At 43.4% G+C, this 20,219-nt stretch overlaps 1 protein-coding gene across 1 annotated transcript in view; it reads left to right on the top strand.

Moving 5' to 3' along the window:
• Positions 1 to 20,219, top strand: part of RNF38 (ring finger protein 38) — a 655,055-nt gene that overhangs the window by 317,285 nt on the left and 317,551 nt on the right. Inside the window, exon 3 of the mRNA XM_085641112.1 lies at positions 19,031 to 19,224. Within this exon, the coding sequence (XP_085497238.1) occupies positions 19,031 to 19,224 (194 nt within the window). The remainder of the gene's footprint in view (positions 1 to 19,030; positions 19,225 to 20,219) is intronic.

Here is a 20,219-nt window from a genome sequence, read left to right as displayed (position 1 = left end):
CTGACGTTCCTTCCACGCTTGAAAGCAAATGGTGGATCTTCTGTGATGCCAATTTCTGTTGCTGCCAAATTCCAAAACTTTTTGCCTATACTCTTAATCCCATGGCTTTTGGGGTTGTAGGTCGTCACACATACTATCTTATCACTTCGATAAGTCTTGGGTTTGATTTCCAATAGTGCTTCCCGTGGGCAGTTCCAAGCCCTTTTCTTGGCACATTTGAGTAGGCCCAATGGGTAACCTCTGTCTTTCAGCCGTTGTGTCAGTATGTCTGACTCTTTAAAGTAATCGGATCTTCGAAGGAGGCCGGACTCCTCAACGAGGGAGGCAATTGAGGAGATCAGGATTACACAGTGGAATAAAGCGTGGGAACTGGGATCAAAGCCAATGAAACCAACATCTACCAATGTGACCATCAGATGCTCGACCATCAGCCGACGAAGTTGGAAGGGAGCAGGTTAGGATCAGACCACATTCTGATTGTCTGCAAACAAAAGATCGCAGGTCAGCTCACGAGTGCAGCGATCAGCCATCGTGGCATGATGCAGTGCGGTGACCATTAAACAAGAGCATAGTCCCGGAGTCTCAGGGCAGGTTGAAGGCGCTGGTCCCCTGCTCCAGCTCTAACCTAGAGTATTATGTTGGCAAGATGGTGGACTTGTTCAACCGCCGCCAAACAACCCAGCGAGTGCCTCTGGGGAGCCCCAACCGGACCATAGGTCAAAATGGCTCAGACGGGGAGAGTCATACATCAAGCCAACCGTAATCGGCTCGGGACGATCACCTCTGTCGGGAGCCTCAGTGACTAAAAGAGCAGTGTCCAGGTACTAATTTGTCAACTGAAAGAGCAATGTTCAGCTATGAATTTAAAAATGTGCAAAGGTAAACGTCCATAAGGAGACTTTAAATGATATTTTTCTGGTGTGCGTTTTTACCTAGACAGTAGTCAACAAGAGAAAGGAACTGTGCTCTTGTAGAAAAACAATATCCTACAGGGGCACCACAAAGGCTGCTTATAACTCTTCCCTCCCCTTTTTATTTGTGTACTTCGATTTACATGGACATTTTTAGGAGACTGATACCTTTTTTCCAAAAGTGGTCCTCATTATTTAGTGAAGGTGACATGATTCTTACTAGTTATATGCTTAATAGATTGCAACGTATTGTAAACGACTTAGAGAAGTATTGCAATGTTAACAGTTTGACTAGGATCCTTTTTAGGTTTAACTTTGTTTGTTTTGACATTCTGCAATAAGAGAATAGCATACATTTCCAGATATCATACACAGCCTCAATGTTACAGCCCCTTGGTGGGCATAAGAACCCATAAATGCTTACTGAGTGAGTGTGCCGGGCCACCTGGCTCCCGTCTATAGCCATGAGGTAGTCCATAGAGTCTCTGCGTGGTCCGGAATTATATAAGTGGGATCCTTTTTAAAAGTAAAATGGTACCCCTTAACTGCTGTACCAGTAAATACTAATGGCAGTGTAACAGAATATGTTGGTTTTGCTGAATTACAATTGTTTGGGAATAGTCATTATTATCTACCTTGTTTGGCAACCCATGCTTCAGTCTAGAAGTTCATTGGATGGCTCTTTATGGAATTTCCTTGAAATTTAATTGTCAGCTGGGGGAGCATTCCAGAAAGCCACTTTAAATGGTTTATAGCTCTAAAATATCACTTACAAAAATTATTTTATTTCAACCCAAAATCATTTTACCTGCCTAATGGAGCCCATAAATCTATACCTGTGCAAGTGATTATGCTTTTATTAGATATATGTGTGTTTATTGAGTACTTCATTCCTTTTCTAGGAATATTTAAAGCGCTGAAAAAAACACTGTCTTTTTTGGGGGGAGGGTGGGGGGGGACCATTTAGTCTGATATAATATGTTGAGATTTACCAGAATTGTTAATTATTGCACTATTTCACTAACTTTGCTGAAACTAATGATAAATCAGTCTTTTGCAGAAGATGATCGGTATTTGAAATCTCACTTTTTTGTGAGGATACATAGTTATCATGTAGATTAAGAATTTGCCCTATGATGTATTTTGATCAAGAGTTAAGGAACCGATTTTTGTTGTTTCATTCTAATCAATTGACATTTACAGGCGTTAGTGTTCCCGTAGCTCAGACTCTGCAGACTTTGTCAGAATGGTGAAGAGTCTTCCGAACGCATCCTTTTTCATTGTCTCCGAATTTTTGCAATTAAGAAACATACTTATTTGGCTCTTTATTTAAGGAATTTGACATTTTTCCTAACTAAAATATTAGACGTTTTAATGTTGGACTATTTGAGTAATTATGTCAGTTCTGTGTTAGGTTATCTTAATATTTAATGGTTTAAATGAACATATTCTTTTTAGCTCGTTATATTTATCTCGGACTTACGCTTCAAAAAAAAGAAAATGAGGCAGTGTAGATTAGCATTTGCACAGACTGATGACTACAAGGAAGATATACATATGAAACCTAGACAAACATCCAACAAGTCAACTTGCTTGGAGAGCTAACGGCTTCCCTAGGAGTCTTGCTAAGACTTTGGGTAGGGAGTGGGGGCCTCCCTTTCTAATTAAGCTCCACTAGAGTGAATTGTTAATTGTGTAACTACAGCAAGAGAGACTACCTCGCCGGTATTTATACGGATAGTTCATCATTTTAGACAAATGTCTATAGTAAATCATGTAATAAACAACATTTATTTATAATTTCAGTGATGCCATTCCATGCATCTTAGAAACTGCTAAAGGCATGCCTCTTTCTCATTATATCCCCTTTCTCTTTCTGTCTCTTTCACCTCTTTCTTTCTTTTTCTCTAATTTTTAGGTCGAGCCTGACCCAGCGCTTGCGCTGGTCTGGCGGAGACCTTAAGTAAGGAGGGCTTCAAAAAATGCTACCGCCGGCTACAGCATGCAGTGCATGTGCGCGCGCTTGCACTGCAGGCTGTGGCCGGCGGTAGCATTTCCCCCCCCAGCTTTTTTATTTGTAAAGAAATAGATGCTTGTTTCTATTTCTTTACCTTTGCTATAATCGGGCGCCGGCGCTTTACTTTTAATGTTAAAAATAAAGCGCCGGTGCCGCGATTAGAGCAAAAATAAAGAAATAGATGCTTGTTTCTATTTCTTTACCTTTGGTATAAACCGGCACCGGCGCTTTACTTTTAATGTTAAAAATAAAGCGCCGGTGCCGCGATTATAGCAAAAGTAAAGAAATAGAAACAAGCATCTATTTCTTTACAAAGAACAAGCATTGGCATAGCCAATAGGTCTCGCGTTTGGGACCTTATAAGTATTTATTTATGCATCACAATTTATTTGGTGCAACAACAACTGTTGCATGGCTAAACACTTACAAGGTCCCAAAGGTGAGACCAATTGGCTATGCCACTGCTTGTTTCTCTTGTGTTCTTTGTTCTCTCCCTTTTTTCTTTCGTTCTTTCTTTTTGCTCTCACTTGCTCCTTTTATTTCTGAATTTTGTTTTCCCTTTTTTCTTTCATTCTTTTGCTTTTTATCTTTCCTCCATTCTATGCATTTTTCTGTTTTTTCTTTTCGTTTTCTTGATTATCTCTATTTCTTTCTTTCCCCTTTATTCTCTTACCTTTCTTTCTTTTTCTCTTGTTTGCTTTTTTTTCTCTTGATCTAGTGTTTGTTCTTTCTTCCCTTCTTTCTCTCTTCCCTGTGTGCTAAAGTAATACATACTACATGTCTCTAAAATAGAGAGGCTTGTGGGGTCAAATAGGTTGTGAAGGAAAGTCTGATTCGCTGCACTGATCACAACCTTTCCCTGTCCTCCGAAAATAATGATGGGATAGTCTAGTGAGTTGAGCAACAGCGACCTGTGTAACTACTGGATCACATATTTGAACTGTTTCGCGGTTGACCAAGCATTATTGCTCTACTCTGATTTTGAAAACAGATGCAGGATCTATCTGTCTAGAATGCTTACCAGGAATGTGATGTGTGAGGGGTGGGTAATTATGCTCTTATACAGAAAGATTTCCATGAAAATCAGCAACGCAATTGGTATTGTCCCTCCTAAAGCCTTTTTGCTTGCTTTACTTTCTTGCTTGGGTAGAATTTACAGTGTTGTAACTTATAAAAATAAAATTAAAAAAAGAGGATGTGACCAGTCAGTTGCTCATGGAATTCTAAGACCGGTACTGTACTTTAGTGTTTCTTGACAGGACCAAATTGTGTGATCCTTGGTAGACCAAATCTGTCCATTTCTCAACTCCTTTATCTGCCAAAATTACCAAGTCTTAGAATAAGACTTAATGCCATGTAGCCATGAACTATATTCGCTTGGATTGCTCCTTTTGATCAGTAGACCTCACCCAGTTAGAGTTCCCTAATTCAAACTTTTTAAGCAGAGGAGTGATATGATGTAGGCTGGTACCCTTCTGGAGCAGCCTGCATCACATGTGAGCTAGGATTTGTGGTTCACAACTATGCCACCTGCTGTGGCAGTGGATGTCTGTTTCTAGCTTTAACCCGATTTGTATGGTTGAAATACATTTACCCCAGTCTCTGGAGTACTGCTTCTACATGCCTATGGACCTTTTAAAGTGATAGGTGTGATGTTGAATTTCTTAAAGCGGAACTGCAGATACAGGTTAATTTGAGATGTTAATGCTTAGATTTATGTTTCTTTCCCGTTGAAAACAAGGAACTTCTGAAGTGTTCTAGCTCTGATTAAAAGTACACTTTCAAAAGAAAAACCAGTAGTATTATAGACACCCAGGCTCTGCAACAATACACCCCTTCTGTTGCTATCATTCATGATAAGGGGGTGGAATCTGTTATCTTTTGTCACTTATGTTGCCTAAAAACCTGACGCCTAAAGACACCTCTGCATCCTTCACTCCTGGACCGTGGACAAGAGGACCAAAGGTATCCCTTCGTCCCTGAGCATCATGAGGTCTGAGCCCCCTGTTGGTTCATTCAGACGGGCCTCCCAGTCAAATCCTGCAGCCTGTTTACGCGAAGACCAAGCCCTTTTAGACGAACATTGGACACCCAACATGGTTTTGCACCTCTGTACCTGGCTACCCTAGTGCCACTGGTGATATTTTGTTGGTGCTGCCTTGAACCTTGCCCACCACTCACCTTAACTCCTGGAGATTGGTCCCATAAGTTGCTGTACTGTACCTGAATGCTTTACTAGTTCTTCCTCCCATAGGATAACATCGCAGCTTTTGAAAATTGCACTAAGTGTAGACTTCTTAAATGCAGAAGTATTTCTATTGACAAACATACTTACCTGATCGATCTGGTTCTGCTGCCTAAATTTAAAAGTTATTTTTATAAATGGATGTGGATCTCCATATTGAGTTGTGTGCATCATTTATTGACTATTGTGTGTATTTGCAGATGTATAACACTCCTCTCTGATAAGTCTAAGTCTACCGGACGACAATATCCCCTAAAAGAACAACTTGGTATTGCTAGAGCAAGCCCATGTCCACTTATAAGGGAACCCTTGGACTCTTTGCACGATATATCTCATTTTGTTATATCATATAAAGAGCCAGCTCTCTTTATTGGATGCAGTGGTGGGATACAAGGCTAGACATTTGCTGTACCACATGGTTAATAATTGATTCCACTAAGAAATCCAAATTTGTCATTAGTTACGAATATATTTTCAAATTTTGAATTTTTATAAACTGTTTAAAACCTAGCTGTTATGGCATTGCGTTAAGTCCCACAATAAAACTGTATAGAATCCAAGAAGTATTTAAGTTAGGCCTTTAGAAAGTATTTAACATTTTTTGTAGTTTCTAAAAACTACAAATTCTGCATTAGCAACTAATTTAAAGCCATGACTGATGCAGCAGGTTCTTCCCAGGAGCTCAACCCGGGGCCCTATAAGAACCTTCAGTTGGATACATGTAAGACCCTCTGCAAAGCATGGAACCGCACCATGGGTCTTAGACCCACGCAGGCACATCTGCAAACTTGCAGAAAATGCTAGGACCATGGCTGAGAGAGAAAACCCTCTGGGCAGAGGGTGCTGAAGTGGATGAAGTCTATGACTATTTCAGCTGCAATCCTACAGAAAGAAATACCACTGGGAGTACTAAAGGTAGTACCCCAGAAGAAATAGTGAAGATGCAGATCTTCAAAAACTAGCCAAGAAAATAGGATTAGAGGCTAAACTCTTAGCTGTAGAAAAGAAAAGAGTCGAGTTGTGCCTAGGACCTATCTCTGGTGGCAGCAAAATTATAAACTGGGAGAAGGATAAAGCTTTCAACCCTATAATCCCCTAGTGCACTGAGGGTGATGAATCACCAGATGATTTACAGCCTTTGAGAGGGCTGGTAAAATGAGGCAACTCAACCTGACACTTACAGATAAAGTTTTGCAAATTGTTTCATCACTCCAAAACTCAACAGATAATCAGAAATGGTTCAGCCGATAGTGGTCCTCTGATTCGAGCTTCAGGAGAGCTCCCTACAACTCAATTCCTGTCCAGAGAAAATGCCACGTTTTCATTTACTGGGGTTTCTCTGCTGCTGCTGCTGCATACCCCAAGCATAGAGGAGAGGTTCACTGGAAACTCCAGACGATCCAGAATGCAGCTGCAAGACTCTCATTTGACTTCCCACACTGTACATACATCACATCACACCTCAGGAAGCATCACTGGCTCCTCATTCACAAGTGAAGCCAATTCAAACTTCTCAAGCATACATACTAAGCCCTATATAACAGAGGACCCGGATACCTGAACAGCTGCATACACTTTCACGAGCCCACCAGACACCTACGCTCTGCCTCACTCAAACACATTATCGCATCCGCAAAAGCAAACCTGGAAGTCACTCATTCTCATTCATTGCACTCAAGACATGGAACGTCCTCCCTCAAGACCTCAGAGCCTCCTCCTCCTCACTTCTTGAGGTTCCACAAGAAGCTGAAGACCTGGCTCTTCTTATAATCACCCTGGCACCACACACCTACACAACTTGTCCAAGCACCTGGATACACTATCGGGTGATTAGTGCACTATACAAATCAACATAACATTACTGGAGCAGTTAAGAGGAATGTCTTAGTTGTAGCTTTCAGGTGTGCTGCAACTTTCTTTTCTTTTTCAGCCACAGGAGAGACGTTCCACAAAGACAAGTATGTTTTACTGTCAGGACTTATTCCTGGTGGGAGGGAAGCGATCTACAAGAATTTAGTGCTACTACCTATAGAGCAGCTTTCTGTTCAAAGGAAATCTTCAATACAGTAGCAGCTGAGAGCTGCCATCTTTCTGGACCCACTGACCACTCGCAGCTTTGAGTGGGTCAAGCAAACCTTTTTAAAGGTTAGGTCCCATCAACAATTGGTGATTACCTGTAAGCAATATAACTATAATTCCCAGAATTTCCCCCTCCCCTTGTGCGCAAATGTATGACCTAGTTCCTATTCTAGAGGATATTCATTCCACTAGCTCTTTTAGCATAGAAATCCAAAATGTCATGTCTCTTCTTTAACTATGAACAGCTCTCCTTCACATGAAACTCTACTGTAGGTTAGCACAGATTTTCCTCTTAAGGAATAAAGAATGTCTCCACCTTAAATAACCCCACATGTTCCAGCCCACATAGAGGTTGCTTCCAAAGTTTGGATCTTAATCTTTCATTTTATTGAACCAATTATCAAAGCTTCTTTTTAAGGGCATCTGCTGGCTTTCCCAAACCCTTTGGGGATTACGTGAATGATAGACCAGTGGGAGATGTTGATGCCCTCTTGTCAAACTCTATACTTTTGAGCTCAGGAAGGCTATATTTAATAATTCACACATGAAAAAATGGCTGTAGGCAAGAATGTTAATGATGTTTTCATGTCTTATTACCAGCACCCTATGAAGTTGGTGTTAATAGCATTTTCCTGTCACAAGTTACTGGATGAGGATTTTCATCCATATGGTGCATTTGGAGCGACTTTACTATGGCCTGGATGCAGGAAAAGGTCACTGTCTAAAAAGCATGTTATGTTTCTTTTTTTAATTGCAAATGGAAGACGTTTTTCTTTGTTCTTGCACCACACAAACTCCCTTCATATTAGTGTGCAAACCCTTTACTGTTGATTTATCAAACTAAGAGCTATGGTAACTGTAGGCTAAAACGATTGTCCTTTTAAAATAGAGCATATATGGCTTGGTTATGACATCTGCAGCCTTTGCGCAGATCAAAAACGCCAAATAATCAAAGCAGAAAAATTAATTGAAGGGAGAAAATGACAGACTTTCCAACATGAAGTAGCATGCAATTTTTCTAGTGGTCATTCAAGATTGTTACCAAATGTTCATCAACTTTTGATATGACTTAACCACCATCAAGTAAGATTTTGAAGCTCCCCAAACACGCACATTGCTCTAGCCTAAATGAGAATGATTGTGTTCACCACGCTTAAGGTTGTCTGTACTCAGAAATGGGAGTGACCTTGACGATGTAAATCACTAGATTGGAAACTCGTTCACTGAAGGCAATTCATTTTATTCTGCTAATAAATATTATACAAATACAGCCTTGTTGTTTATTAATAATATTGATCCGATTGAACCGTCCGGTCACTGCATGTTCTTTTTAGTATTCACTTTTAACTGAATATGCGCTCATAAGGCGACAGTCTTGTCTGCTAAAGTGAGTTGCATTGTATTTCAGTTGCACCAGTGAGACCACAGCCCCCGGTGTGCAGACATAATCATGTTTTATTCTAGCTGTTAATTCAGATGTTTAACTCAACTTTGTTAAGGATTTAGTAGTTTACCATTGGAGAATGTTTGTTTTAACCAGAGCTAGATACCCGTAACTGTACATGTTATATTACTAGATTTGGAAAGCGCAGCAAATAACTCGCAAGATGTCCTGGTGCAAAGTAAACACTGAGAAGGAAGCGTCCGTATCAGGGCACAAAGACCGTGCTGTCAAATACCTGGTGATCAGCTCAACAGGTCTCAGTTATTGAAAAGCCAGGTCTTCAAAGCCTCCTGAATCTTAGTAAGGAAGGGGCCAGTTGTAAGAGAGCGGGTAGTTCATCCAAAGCTTTGCCACTGTAATTGAAAAGGCTTTGCACCTGAGCAAGGTTGTTTAAATCTGGGCACAGCCAGTAGTTGCCCTCCAGAGGAGTATAATTGTGAAAAATGTGGATCAAGTACTCAGCCCACTTTAATGAACGGCTTTAAATACAAGGCAAAGCGGCTTAAAGAGCACTCTTTTTTACTGGTTGCCAGTGCATGGATTTCAGGGTCTCAGAGGGAGCCCTAAGGTCAATGTGGCCGCTTCATTTGATATTCTTTGGAGTTTCTTAAGGAGACCATCTTCCAGCCACAGGAGCAGAGAATTGCAGTAGTTGAGGCGACTTTAACATAGTCTCCTGGATCACCACACGGTAAGCTCATTTAGAACGAAAGGGTAAGATCTTCTTGAGCAGTTTAAGGAGAAAAAAAACATGTTGAAGCAACATGTTTTATTTGACTTGCCAGTGAAAGTTCAGGTTCTAAATAAATCCCTATATTTTTACAGTTTTGGCAGGAGTTGGAACTGTTGTCCAGCTCTTGAGCCAAAAATCAAATGGCAGTGATTCCAGTACACAGGAATGTCTACTCCACAGTACCCAAGTCTTGTCTAAGTTAGATTTGAGCCAGTTGGACTTCAGCCAGTCAGACACCTCTACCATACAGCGATAAAATTGTTCTGTAGGATTGGCACCTGACCCATCCAGCGAGATAAGCGGAATGTCATCCACGTAATTCATACACCAGCGACCAAAGAAGTTTATGCAACAGTATACGGTTAGATATTGAAGAGGGTGGGGCAAAGTTCTGAACACTGACTGACTCCTTGGCTCAAGGTCTTAAACTGAGATATATACGGTGGTAGTAAATGCCTGAGACCTATCAGTCAAGTAAGATCTGCCCTACTCCAGCGCCTTTTCTCCGATCATTTTCTGTAGCCTGCTCAGAAGGCTAGAATGAGAGACCATGTCGAATGCTACAGACATATCTAATATTGCCAAGGCTGAACATTCTTCCTTGTCCGTAATCATTCGTAGGTCATCCACAATGGCTAACAAGGCCATCTTTGTGCTGTGTAGTCGGCTAAACCCTGACTGGGCAGAGGCAAGCATTTGTTTGCTGGCCAGCCACCTAGACAGAAGGTGATTGTGTTTTTCCACTAGTTCCCAGCAAATGGCAACAGAGAGATTGGTCAATAATTTGTAAGGGCGGCAGAACCTTTTTTAATAGCCACAGTTACAATGCTTTTTTCCATTGCTGTAACGCCCTGAACGTCTCAGGATCGTTTAACAGACACGACAATGAGGACGCAACCACTTGTGAAGGGTTAGTTCTTTTAATGAAGGCAAATAAAATACAAAGAACAAACAAAAGTTATAGTCACTGGAATCCTCCAGGCTAAGTACGTTACCAGCCCACAGCACGGATGGTCCTAACCGTCCTCTGCATATACGCCGATCCCGGCGTATGCCAACAGAGGGCAGAAATGAAATGGCCGACAATGCCAATCGGTAGGCTGTGAGGGGCACGAAGAGTGTTGGGGAGAATCGAGGAGTCAGGGAAACACCCAGCCGGGGTCTCTACCTGAAGGGAGCAGCCGCTCAACCTCTTCCTCAGACTGCACCGGGACGCGGAGTCACCTCCTGGTGATGCGTCACCGATACCCCAATCACAAGCAAGAAGACTGAACCGAGAGCAGCCGCTCGATCGATCCTGTGGACTTCCGAGTCTGTAACGCGGCAAACACCTCCTGGTGTGCGTTACAGCTGGCAGTCCCTGTGTCTCTGGTCGGGCTGGGAGTTACGACTCCAACCAGCAAAAGCGCCACTGCGCTTGGACTCAGCCGAGTCAAAAAGCGAAGCTCAATGGTTGACCGGTAGAGCTTCCGGGTCCTTCACAGGTGACGATGGGGCAAGACACGGCCCAGGGAGTAACGACTCGACCTACCTCCGTTCTTGCCTTACTGGAGCACCACTCCGGAACACTGCTCTTCACGAAGCAGGTACGTCGGTGTAAACACAATATCCGACAGCCTTGTACCTCCCGGTTCCTCCCTTTATAGGGCGTGTTTTCCTTGAGTTATGTAACAGCTCTCCTGTTTACATAAGGGCGTGTTTCCCTTGAGTTATGTAACAGCTCTCCTGTTTACATAAGGGCGTGTTTCCCTTGAGTTATGTAACAGCTCTCCTGTTTACATAAGGGCGTGTTTCCCTTGAGTTATGTAACAGCTCTCCTGTTTACATAAGGGCGTGTTTCCCTTGAGTTATGTAACAGCTCTCCTGTTTACATAAGGGCGTGTTTCCCTTGTATGACAGGAATTCTTGACAATTGCCCTGGAACATGAGCACTGCAGAGAAATAATTCAGATCTCTAGAAGTAATAGACCATGGGCTTCAGCCTCTGCTTTTGAATTAAAGAAGGGCAAAAAATCCTGTGGAGACCCTGATTTTAGGGCTGCCATGATTGAAGTGAAGTTGTCAGGCATTAATGGCTATCATTTTTCCAGATGGGTATTACAGTCGTTTCCAGAATCACTCTGCCTAACATCCTGCTCACCCCAACAGATCCTAGGCTCTACTTCTTCAACCCGTGGGTCACAATCTGCCCCACAAGTAGAGAGGAGATAAAGATATCAAAATATCAGACAACTCTTCATCGAAAAGATTAGACTGCCAGCTCCTAGGAGTTAACAGTTTGATTTCCTGCACACTGAAGGGAGGAAAAACTGCGAACAATCTCGAACCTGAGGGTTTTATTAGTAATGAAGACTGATTTGGCGGAGAATGCCTGCCTCTTGTAATCTTCCAGAGCCCTTTTTAGTGTGTCTCTTGCATTGCAAGAGGAGTCCACATGCCTAATCCTCTCTAGTTTTTTGCAACCCAGCCTAGCCTCCCTCAAAGAAGAAGAGTACCAGGGAGAAGTAGGTCTATGATCCTATATGACAGTGTTTCATCTAGTGCGGGCACAGCCTAGTCTGTAAAGCGTGCATGGCTTTCCATACTGAGAAATCCGCTACCAATGGCTGAGTGCCACAACTGCTGCACTAGATCTTGGGCAAATTACTTAGCCCATGGCTTTACTTCTGCAACTGAACTTTAGGTCTTTTTACTACCATCCGGGTTGGATGACACTTGCACAAGATGATCAGCCCAAATTGAAGGCATAGCTTCCTTAGAGTAAGTCAACTGATCCAAATATAAGGCCAAGCGTGTGGACTTTATTGTTGGTTGGACCGTTCACTTTCAGGACTAGCCCCAGCGCCTCCATAACTGAAATTAATTTGTCAGCTAGTGGGTTAATCCATGCCTTAACCCATGTTCAAATCTCCTACTGCTAGAAACTACGCATACTTCAATAACAAGCATTTACAATGCAACGGTCTCGGCATTGTTAAAGTTAGAGCTATTGGCATTGCTCATGACATTATTTTTGTTTATGCTGGCACGCAAACTTCAATACACAGCGCGAGGCTGCTAGGCTGTCAGCATACATGGCAACGGGCGTCTTGTTACCCACTTTAGTCATGTTGCAGCTTTAGAGACACATTTGATCGCAGGTCCTATGAACGTGTATCATGTAAATAATACCATTCACAGCCCAAAGGAATATGCGGGATACATTGTGACTTATAAAACCATACTGCACGATGCTTGTGCAACCCTTGGCCCTGCACCCGCTGGCAAACTTAAACCAGCCACTTCTGGGAAACAACATATAAAGATAATAACGAGTACTGGCAAGCCACGGTGCTGCAATGCACGGACTGAATGACGGCGGCCGTGTTGGGCCGCCGCACACAGAGTCAATGCAGGCCGCCCAAAACAAAGGACTGCACGGCCCGACACGACCACCGATTGCCCAACGCGCCTCAGGACTCCCAGCAGGAAATAGATGGATGTATTGGGCTACAGCAGATCACCTCTCCCGGGGCCCCCGCAGACCCCAAACGGAAAGCCCAATGGCAAGCCAGCAGTCTCCCAGGGCCACAACACACAGAGATAGCCCAGGTCGTCCCCGACCAATGGCGGCGCAGACCGTAACCAGGCATGGCTGCCGATGGTCCAACGTGCCCTCAGGTCACAAGCCGGCAACCCTGGCAGGGAACGGAGCAGTGCGGCAGATCTCTCCACCGGGGCCCCGCGTACATCTCAGGCGGGGGTCCCAGGAGTAATCCGGCAGCCACTCAGGGTCGCAGCACACAAGGTGATTACAGGCCGGCCCTAATTAACACGGTCGCGGCCCGCGACTCAACTCCGCTGCCTATGGGCCGGTATACCTCTGGCCCCTGGCCAACAGGCCAGCGCCCCCGGGGAAATTGTGTCGAAAGCAGTGGGACGGTTCCACTGCCCAGGTCCCTTTAATGTGCTGGCCGGGGGGAGTGCACGCCGCGGTACGATGCGACTGCCAAATTACTGGCCGTGTGCTGCTGCTCCCCTGGCAGTGCCACCACTCACCGTCCTCCCTTCACAGGCCGGGAGAGGTCAATTTGTTCATAGGAGCCGCTGAATACGCATCCAGCAGCGGAACTCTGTCCTCTGCACGCACTGGAGACGGCGTGCACGCGAGGCCAGGGATCAGGCCTCCGCATCGACAATGTGTGCCACAGCTCCTCAGAGCCACAGGGGAAGATATCTACAGGTCCTGGGACATCGATAGGCAAGGGCGTCACCCAGGGACCGCAGGAGAGCTCGTCAGGGCCGATGGCAGCAGGATAAATGTCGGTTTATTGTGGGGCTACGGGAACTCTACAGAAGTACGTCCTTCATGTCTGACTGCTTAGCCACGCCCCCAGATTGTTTTCTTTTTGCCGTCTGGTTCGGACGTGTGTGCCTATGCTCTGGGTCGAGAGCGTCACGGTGCTCTGTTTGGTTCATGCTCACCCTCGTAAGTATTGTTTCTGATCACGTATTCCATCTTGCATTTCGATATATTGAAGCCTTTCTGTTTCTGCCTGAACTGCTGCACAAAATTCCCGGACTGAATGACGGCGGGGTACGGAAAGCCTGTTTCGACATTTATGCGTAAAACAAGCCACAAACCCCACAGTATATACACTATGATCAGACAAATATTAAATAACCCACTGGTGAGTCAGTGCTTTTACCTGAAAGGGGCCTTGAAACGCCGAGCAGCAAGGAAGAGGCGACCCCACATCCCGCTCCGATAAAATGGACGAATCTTCCGACGCTAAAAACAAAAACAAACACGCCCACCACGTGTAAAAGGGGCTGAAAGGGGCGGGGCTTCAAAAAAGGGAAAGAATCGAAAAAACACGCCCACGATTCCGAAAAAGACGGGGCTTGTTTGGAGAGACAAAGCTCTTCTCCAATGGCTGACCAGCATTTAAGAGGCCAGCCAATGGAGAAGAGGGAAAAAAAGGGGCGGGTTAAAGCCCCACTCCTAAAACATTAAATCTCGCGAGCGAGACTGCGCAAGCGCAGCCTTCGCTAGCCGAGACCTAAAAACTGGAGCACACGATCCAGGTGGACTGTAACACGATAGACCACTGAATAATGTGGCAACCAGTGAAGAGATCTTGAAGTCCATGATTTCTGGCAAGAGGTTTCAGTAATTCCTTCATTATAAGATTCTCTTGGAGCATGATTGCCACCCCACCTATGTGGCAATTCGGCCACATGTGGTGCAAAAGTTTGAACCCGTCTGGGCACATACACTGCTCCAGACCACTTGCTTCAGTAAGCCAGGCTTCTGTGATGCTTAACATATCATAAGGTCTGTCAGCTAGCAGGTCATGGATTTTTAGGGCATATTTCGCTGCTGACCTGGAATTATTCAGGCCACATCGTACCATTTCATTGGTGAGCCTCTCCCCCTGCCAGTTCACGCCAGTGCCGTGCGCCCTCCATGCCATAGCATTCTATTCTTCCTCACCCCTTGGCTTTTATGCTTCCACTGTGTTCTTTTAAAGCTCTACTTCTTAGGTCTCGCCTGACCCATTTTGTGAGGGCTCCAAAAAGTGCTACCAGGCCAGCCTAGAGCTACAGTGCATGTGCGTGTTTAGGTATGCAACTGTTGCATGGCTAAACACTTATATGGTCCCAAAGGCGAGACCTATTGGCTATGCCAATGCTTGTTTCTTTTGGGCCAAACACTTTATGTGCGTGCATGTTTTCCAGTTGTCTCCTCATGTACCTCTCTCCTGCTGCACTCTGCTTTGCTGTCTATTCCCTCCCATGTTACACTCCTCCACATGTACTCCCCCACCCCCTGGTTGCTTTCTTGCTTGTGTGCAACCCCCCCCCCCCCCAGCATTCCACTTTGCTTCCTCTTTGTCATCTGCTTCCTCCCACCTGCCCTCCACTTTGCTTTCCCAATCTACTCCTCCCATGCTGCTTCTGCCCCCCTTTTGCCTCCCTCTCTTAAGCCATATTATGCACATGCTTATAAAAAGACGTAGATGGACACATCAAAGGCTTATTTTTAATTAATTCTTTAGCCACGCTGAGCTGATTTGGGGATGCAGTACAGGAAGGCTATAAACCATTGGCAAAGCCAATCGTCCCAAAGGCAAGACCTATTGGCTTTGCCAGTTCTTGTTCTGTTTGACAAGCACTGCCATTAGTTTGAGGGCTTTATTTCCTTGATAGAACCTGCTTATTAAAAAATTGTATAAATAATATAGAAAGACCCAGTATACCTGTAAACTTGGGTCCACATTTAGAAAACAACAACACTTCCCTTGGGTGAAGGTTGATCTAGATGTCTGTGGCGAAACACATCTATTACATTTGGTTGGACAGTGTTTTCATTATTGAATAATCAGTTCACATTTAAGACGTTTTTATTCCCACTTTTAAAAAAACAAATGCCAAAACATCACACACTGCAGACCAGCGTTTAACCTTTTTATTCAATTATCAGATGATAAAGCTATTTTGCAAATTGGCTCCTATTTAAGATCTGCTGTGAGGGCCCAGTGTTCTATTCTTTTATAATCTGGCTTCTAATACTGTCTTACTGGTATGCTGTTTAAACTGTTGCTATGTTACTTTTTCGTTCAGTTGTTTTATATTATGTGATTTTAATTGTTTATGGATTATGTTACTTTTATGGTTATTTATTGCATCAAAATAAAGTTTTCAGATTCTGAATAATCATGTCAGATCAACATTCTATACAATAGGTGTTCCAGAAAACTTCATGGTGAAGGTAATAGGTGACATAAGTGAATAAAGGTGCACCTGTGTTTTTCCCTAAAAAGCACAAACCATTAACAATGCTGACTGAGTAGTATCACAATTTACATGAAGAAAACTCAACATTTGAGTTCAGTTTTATTATTATTTATTAAATTTGTAAGGCGCGGCAGCTACCCAAAAAGGGTTTCCCGGCTCCGGAGCAGATCAAAAGAATGTATAGCAGCTTTGTAAGATTACTGGTTAAAAAGCCAGGTCTTCAGGGATTTGCGAAAAAGGGCATATACTGTTTCGTTTCAGATAGTTGAGGGAAGTGAATTCCATAGTGAGGGACCAAGGTATGCAAACGATCTACCTCCCATCCGAGATAGTTTGATTCTGGGCACAGAGAAGTTCCCTTGAGTGGATGAGCGAAGGCAGCGGGTATGCACATATGGGCTGACAAGAGATTGCAGATACTGAGGGGCAGCGCCTATCTTGATTTTAAACATGTAACTCAGGGCTTTGAACTTTGCCACTGCAATATAACTATCAGTATGGCAAGTTAGAATGTTGCCGCTTCGACATTTTAGATGAATTGAGACAGGGTCTTCATCACAACATTAGAGGAAGCAACCTCTCCTCCATGGAAAAATCCTGGCACACTTAGGGGGTGAATGTATGATTTATTCAGCATTCCGTCCATCATTTGTTTGCGTAGCACTTTTTACCCTAGGTGGGATGGGTATGCCCAGTCGTGGGTCCCTTGCTCACTGGATTCAAGCTAGCCTGGCTGATGAGGGGTAATACCCCAAAACCGGTCCCAGTATGCTTGTTTCAGGTCCAGGAAGGACCTGGCTTGGCAGTTAGACCTGGACTGTTCCTTTAAGGAACAGGTTCAAGACTGATTTGCATATGGCTGGGTCTAAAGTGGTGTGGCATGGTGAGCAAAAGAACGATGGATTTAACCCAGATCTCTTGACTGGGGGTGAATGTATGATTTATTCAGCATTCCAGCCATCATTTGTTAGCTTGTGACTAACCACTTAGGCACTATTTGATGGATCTACCTGAAATTTGGCAGAAATGTAGTGAAATGAGTCTTCTCCTTGTATCTTTAGGGTCGAGCCTGCGTGAGCAGCATGCGCTAACGTGAGCAGCATGTACTTGCATATGCAATCTCGCTTGCGAGATACTGTTGTTTACAAAAAGGGCTTGGAGCCCGCCCATTGCTTAACTTTCGTTTGGCATCAGTGTCTCTCTGCTCTGCTGCTTCCGAATTGGACAATGTTATAGCAACAATGGTTCAGGGAATAATTTTAAACAATAATTTGTTTTCTCCACAAAAACACACAGCTAATATAGGACAATTAATTGAGGGGAAAATTACAGAAGATTAAAAAAAAAACTACCCACAACAGTTATCTGAAAGACATTTGTTATTAAAAAATACTCATAAATCACACAAAAAAATACAATAATCAACTGGTGCACACAGAGTTACACAAGGCGTACACCAATGAAAAGTACATATTACAGTGTAAACAAAAGACCATGGCAGAGGAGAAATTAACATCAAACTAAGTCTGTCAAGTGACAGGAGCAGAACACAATATATGCTTCCTCTAAATTTGCCAAAGCAGGATGTCTACAGCGTTTCGACCTTATTAGTTAGGGCGTCATCAAGACAAAAACCAAACATTGGGAGCAGCCATCAATTTAAGTCAAGGCAAAAGTAAGGCTTATCTTGGCGTGCAGGGGTCCTAATAGCACTTTTATCTGAACCTCCTCCGGGTTTAAGTCACCTTTCATTTTGGTACTGGTAATATTGCACACGTCTCTGAGAATGAATTTGATTGATGACGATGACCTAACAGGCCTGCTACATGAGTTTGTGCCCATAATGTATAAAGCTGGTAACCCTGTGATGTACAGCTCAGTCCTGCTAAACTGCACATCGCCCACTTAGATTAGGAAGTGTCAATCAGGATGTGCTGTCCTGTGACCCTTTAGCCATTGCTCCACTGAGGTGCTTTAAATGCTCCTTCCCACCCACCTGTGCTCCATTGCTGTACACCCTTTGTGCTCTCTTGATGTGGTTCACCCTGTGTTTTCTACTGCACTTCATTATGGATGACGATGGGTCATTTGTCCTTAAAAGTCTGTATGTATGTTAGTCTGTTCTTACGGGTTCCTGTATATCTGTAGCACTCCTGAAGGCAGGTAGCAATAGACTTGTTGGTACTGGTACGTGTGCCTCTACTGTAGGTCTTTGTGAGCAAGTATTCTGCAATAGCCATACCTATTTGCTTTGTCAGCACTGGTTAAAAAGGCAACACAATTACCTGCAAACAAAGAGTTGTTAATTTGAAGTATGACTAATTACTTACACGAACGCCCTTGACTTTTGGCCACCTGATTCAGAAGGCACTGAATACCTGCCCTGGTAGCTATTTCCCAGTTTACATTAGAACGTGGCACGCCATTAGGAATATCTCAAAGTGAAATATGATCTAAAAAGCCCCCAAGACATTTCCTACCAAATTTGTATTGTTTGGTGATTTCAGCATGTGTTCTACAAATTACACTTGGGCGCATCTTTGTTTGCTGTACTGTTTCATCACTGTTTGATCTTGTTACTTATTTATGAGGCTTTCCTTCCCATTGGTTGATGGTCCTTTGTCTAACGCTGCATATGTCTGACTGGGGTGAATTAATAAATATCTTTGTAAAAACGTTTTTTTTGCTGTATTTAGTATTGTTATAGAGAAGTAGTTTTGTATGATGCCTGTGAAGGTCCTCAAATTACGGATTGCTCAGGTCTGAAAATACTTTTTTTTAAAAATGCACTAACTGGTGTTCAATTTCTTGATCTATACAGAGTGAAGACAGTCCGAGTCCAAAGAGACAGCGCCTTTCACATTCAGTCTTCGAATACACTACATCGTCCCCTGCACCATCTCCACCAATGCGACCATGGGAGATGACCTCCAACAGGCGACCTCCTTCAGCTCGGCCTCACCTACACCATTTCTCGGGCGAGCAGTGTAATACACCTCTGCGTAACAGACGAAGGTAGATTTTACTACTTTTCCTTTGTTGTTAAAGATCTTTTAGCTCTACCCTTGGCTATCGTTCCTTCAAAACATATTTACCTTTGGATGAATTCAGTCATTTAAACATTTAGTTGAATCCTTAAGAGCCAGTACACACCTTTGTCGGAGAGGTAATCCATAGCTATGGAAACAAAGACAGCACACCTTCTAATGGCCTTCCCCTACCCACATGACAGAACACATGCACACACAAGGTGCTTGAGAACTCACGGCTTGAAATCTTTCCTGTCATTATGTGGCAGCTGCATGGTGATTTGTCATGTTGTAGGTCCAGTCTGCGTGTCCAGCCAAACTGAGTGCCGTTTTGGCAGCTCATGTTCAGCAGTCCTCGAAGGGCAACAGTAGATGTGCCTCTGTGCCACTGCTTTCTACATCTTAAAAATAATTGGTAGAGCACCACAATCAGGACGATGTTAATTTTTCCCATGTGTTCAACCATCACTTGGATATAAATAGAGCATCAAAATTAGTTGCAGCGGTTCCCAATGGTGAGAGATGTCTTTGCATCCCAGTTACTGCTTCATTTTACACCCCAGCTAGGGTTTAGGGACCATGGCTACCCCACTAACTTAAAAGGCACTTTGTGGCATTCTGTATAGTGTGGTCATCTTTTTGGGGGGATTAATTGTATCCATGTGGCAGGCCATCTGTACTTATGTAACCGTTTTTTTTTCAGTCTTGCTCTCAAGTTGTTTTGTTCCTGCAAAACAAACCATCTATACTCTTGATATCAAAAAGGTCATGACTAGTTCCAAGATGGGATTTGTGTCTTTAAAATGACAGGAGACCTCTAGCAGTTTCTCAACAAAGTATCTTCCCTCTTATCTGCATTAGTTCTGTATATGCAGTTTAGTTATGCTCTGGTGTCGCCACTGCCTGGTAAAAGAGTTTTCTTTTGCATTCTAATATGTATTTTGTTTGTAGGAAAATACCTTTTTTCGCACTGTTTCCCAC

Source organism: Triturus cristatus, chromosome 2_2 (assembly GCF_964204655.1).
Source record: "Triturus cristatus chromosome 2_2, aTriCri1.1, whole genome shotgun sequence".
In the NCBI taxonomy this organism is placed as follows: Eukaryota; Metazoa; Chordata; class Amphibia; order Caudata; family Salamandridae; genus Triturus; species Triturus cristatus.
The sequence above is the reverse complement of the archived record's forward strand: the minus strand, read 5'-3'. Positions and strand labels throughout refer to the sequence as shown.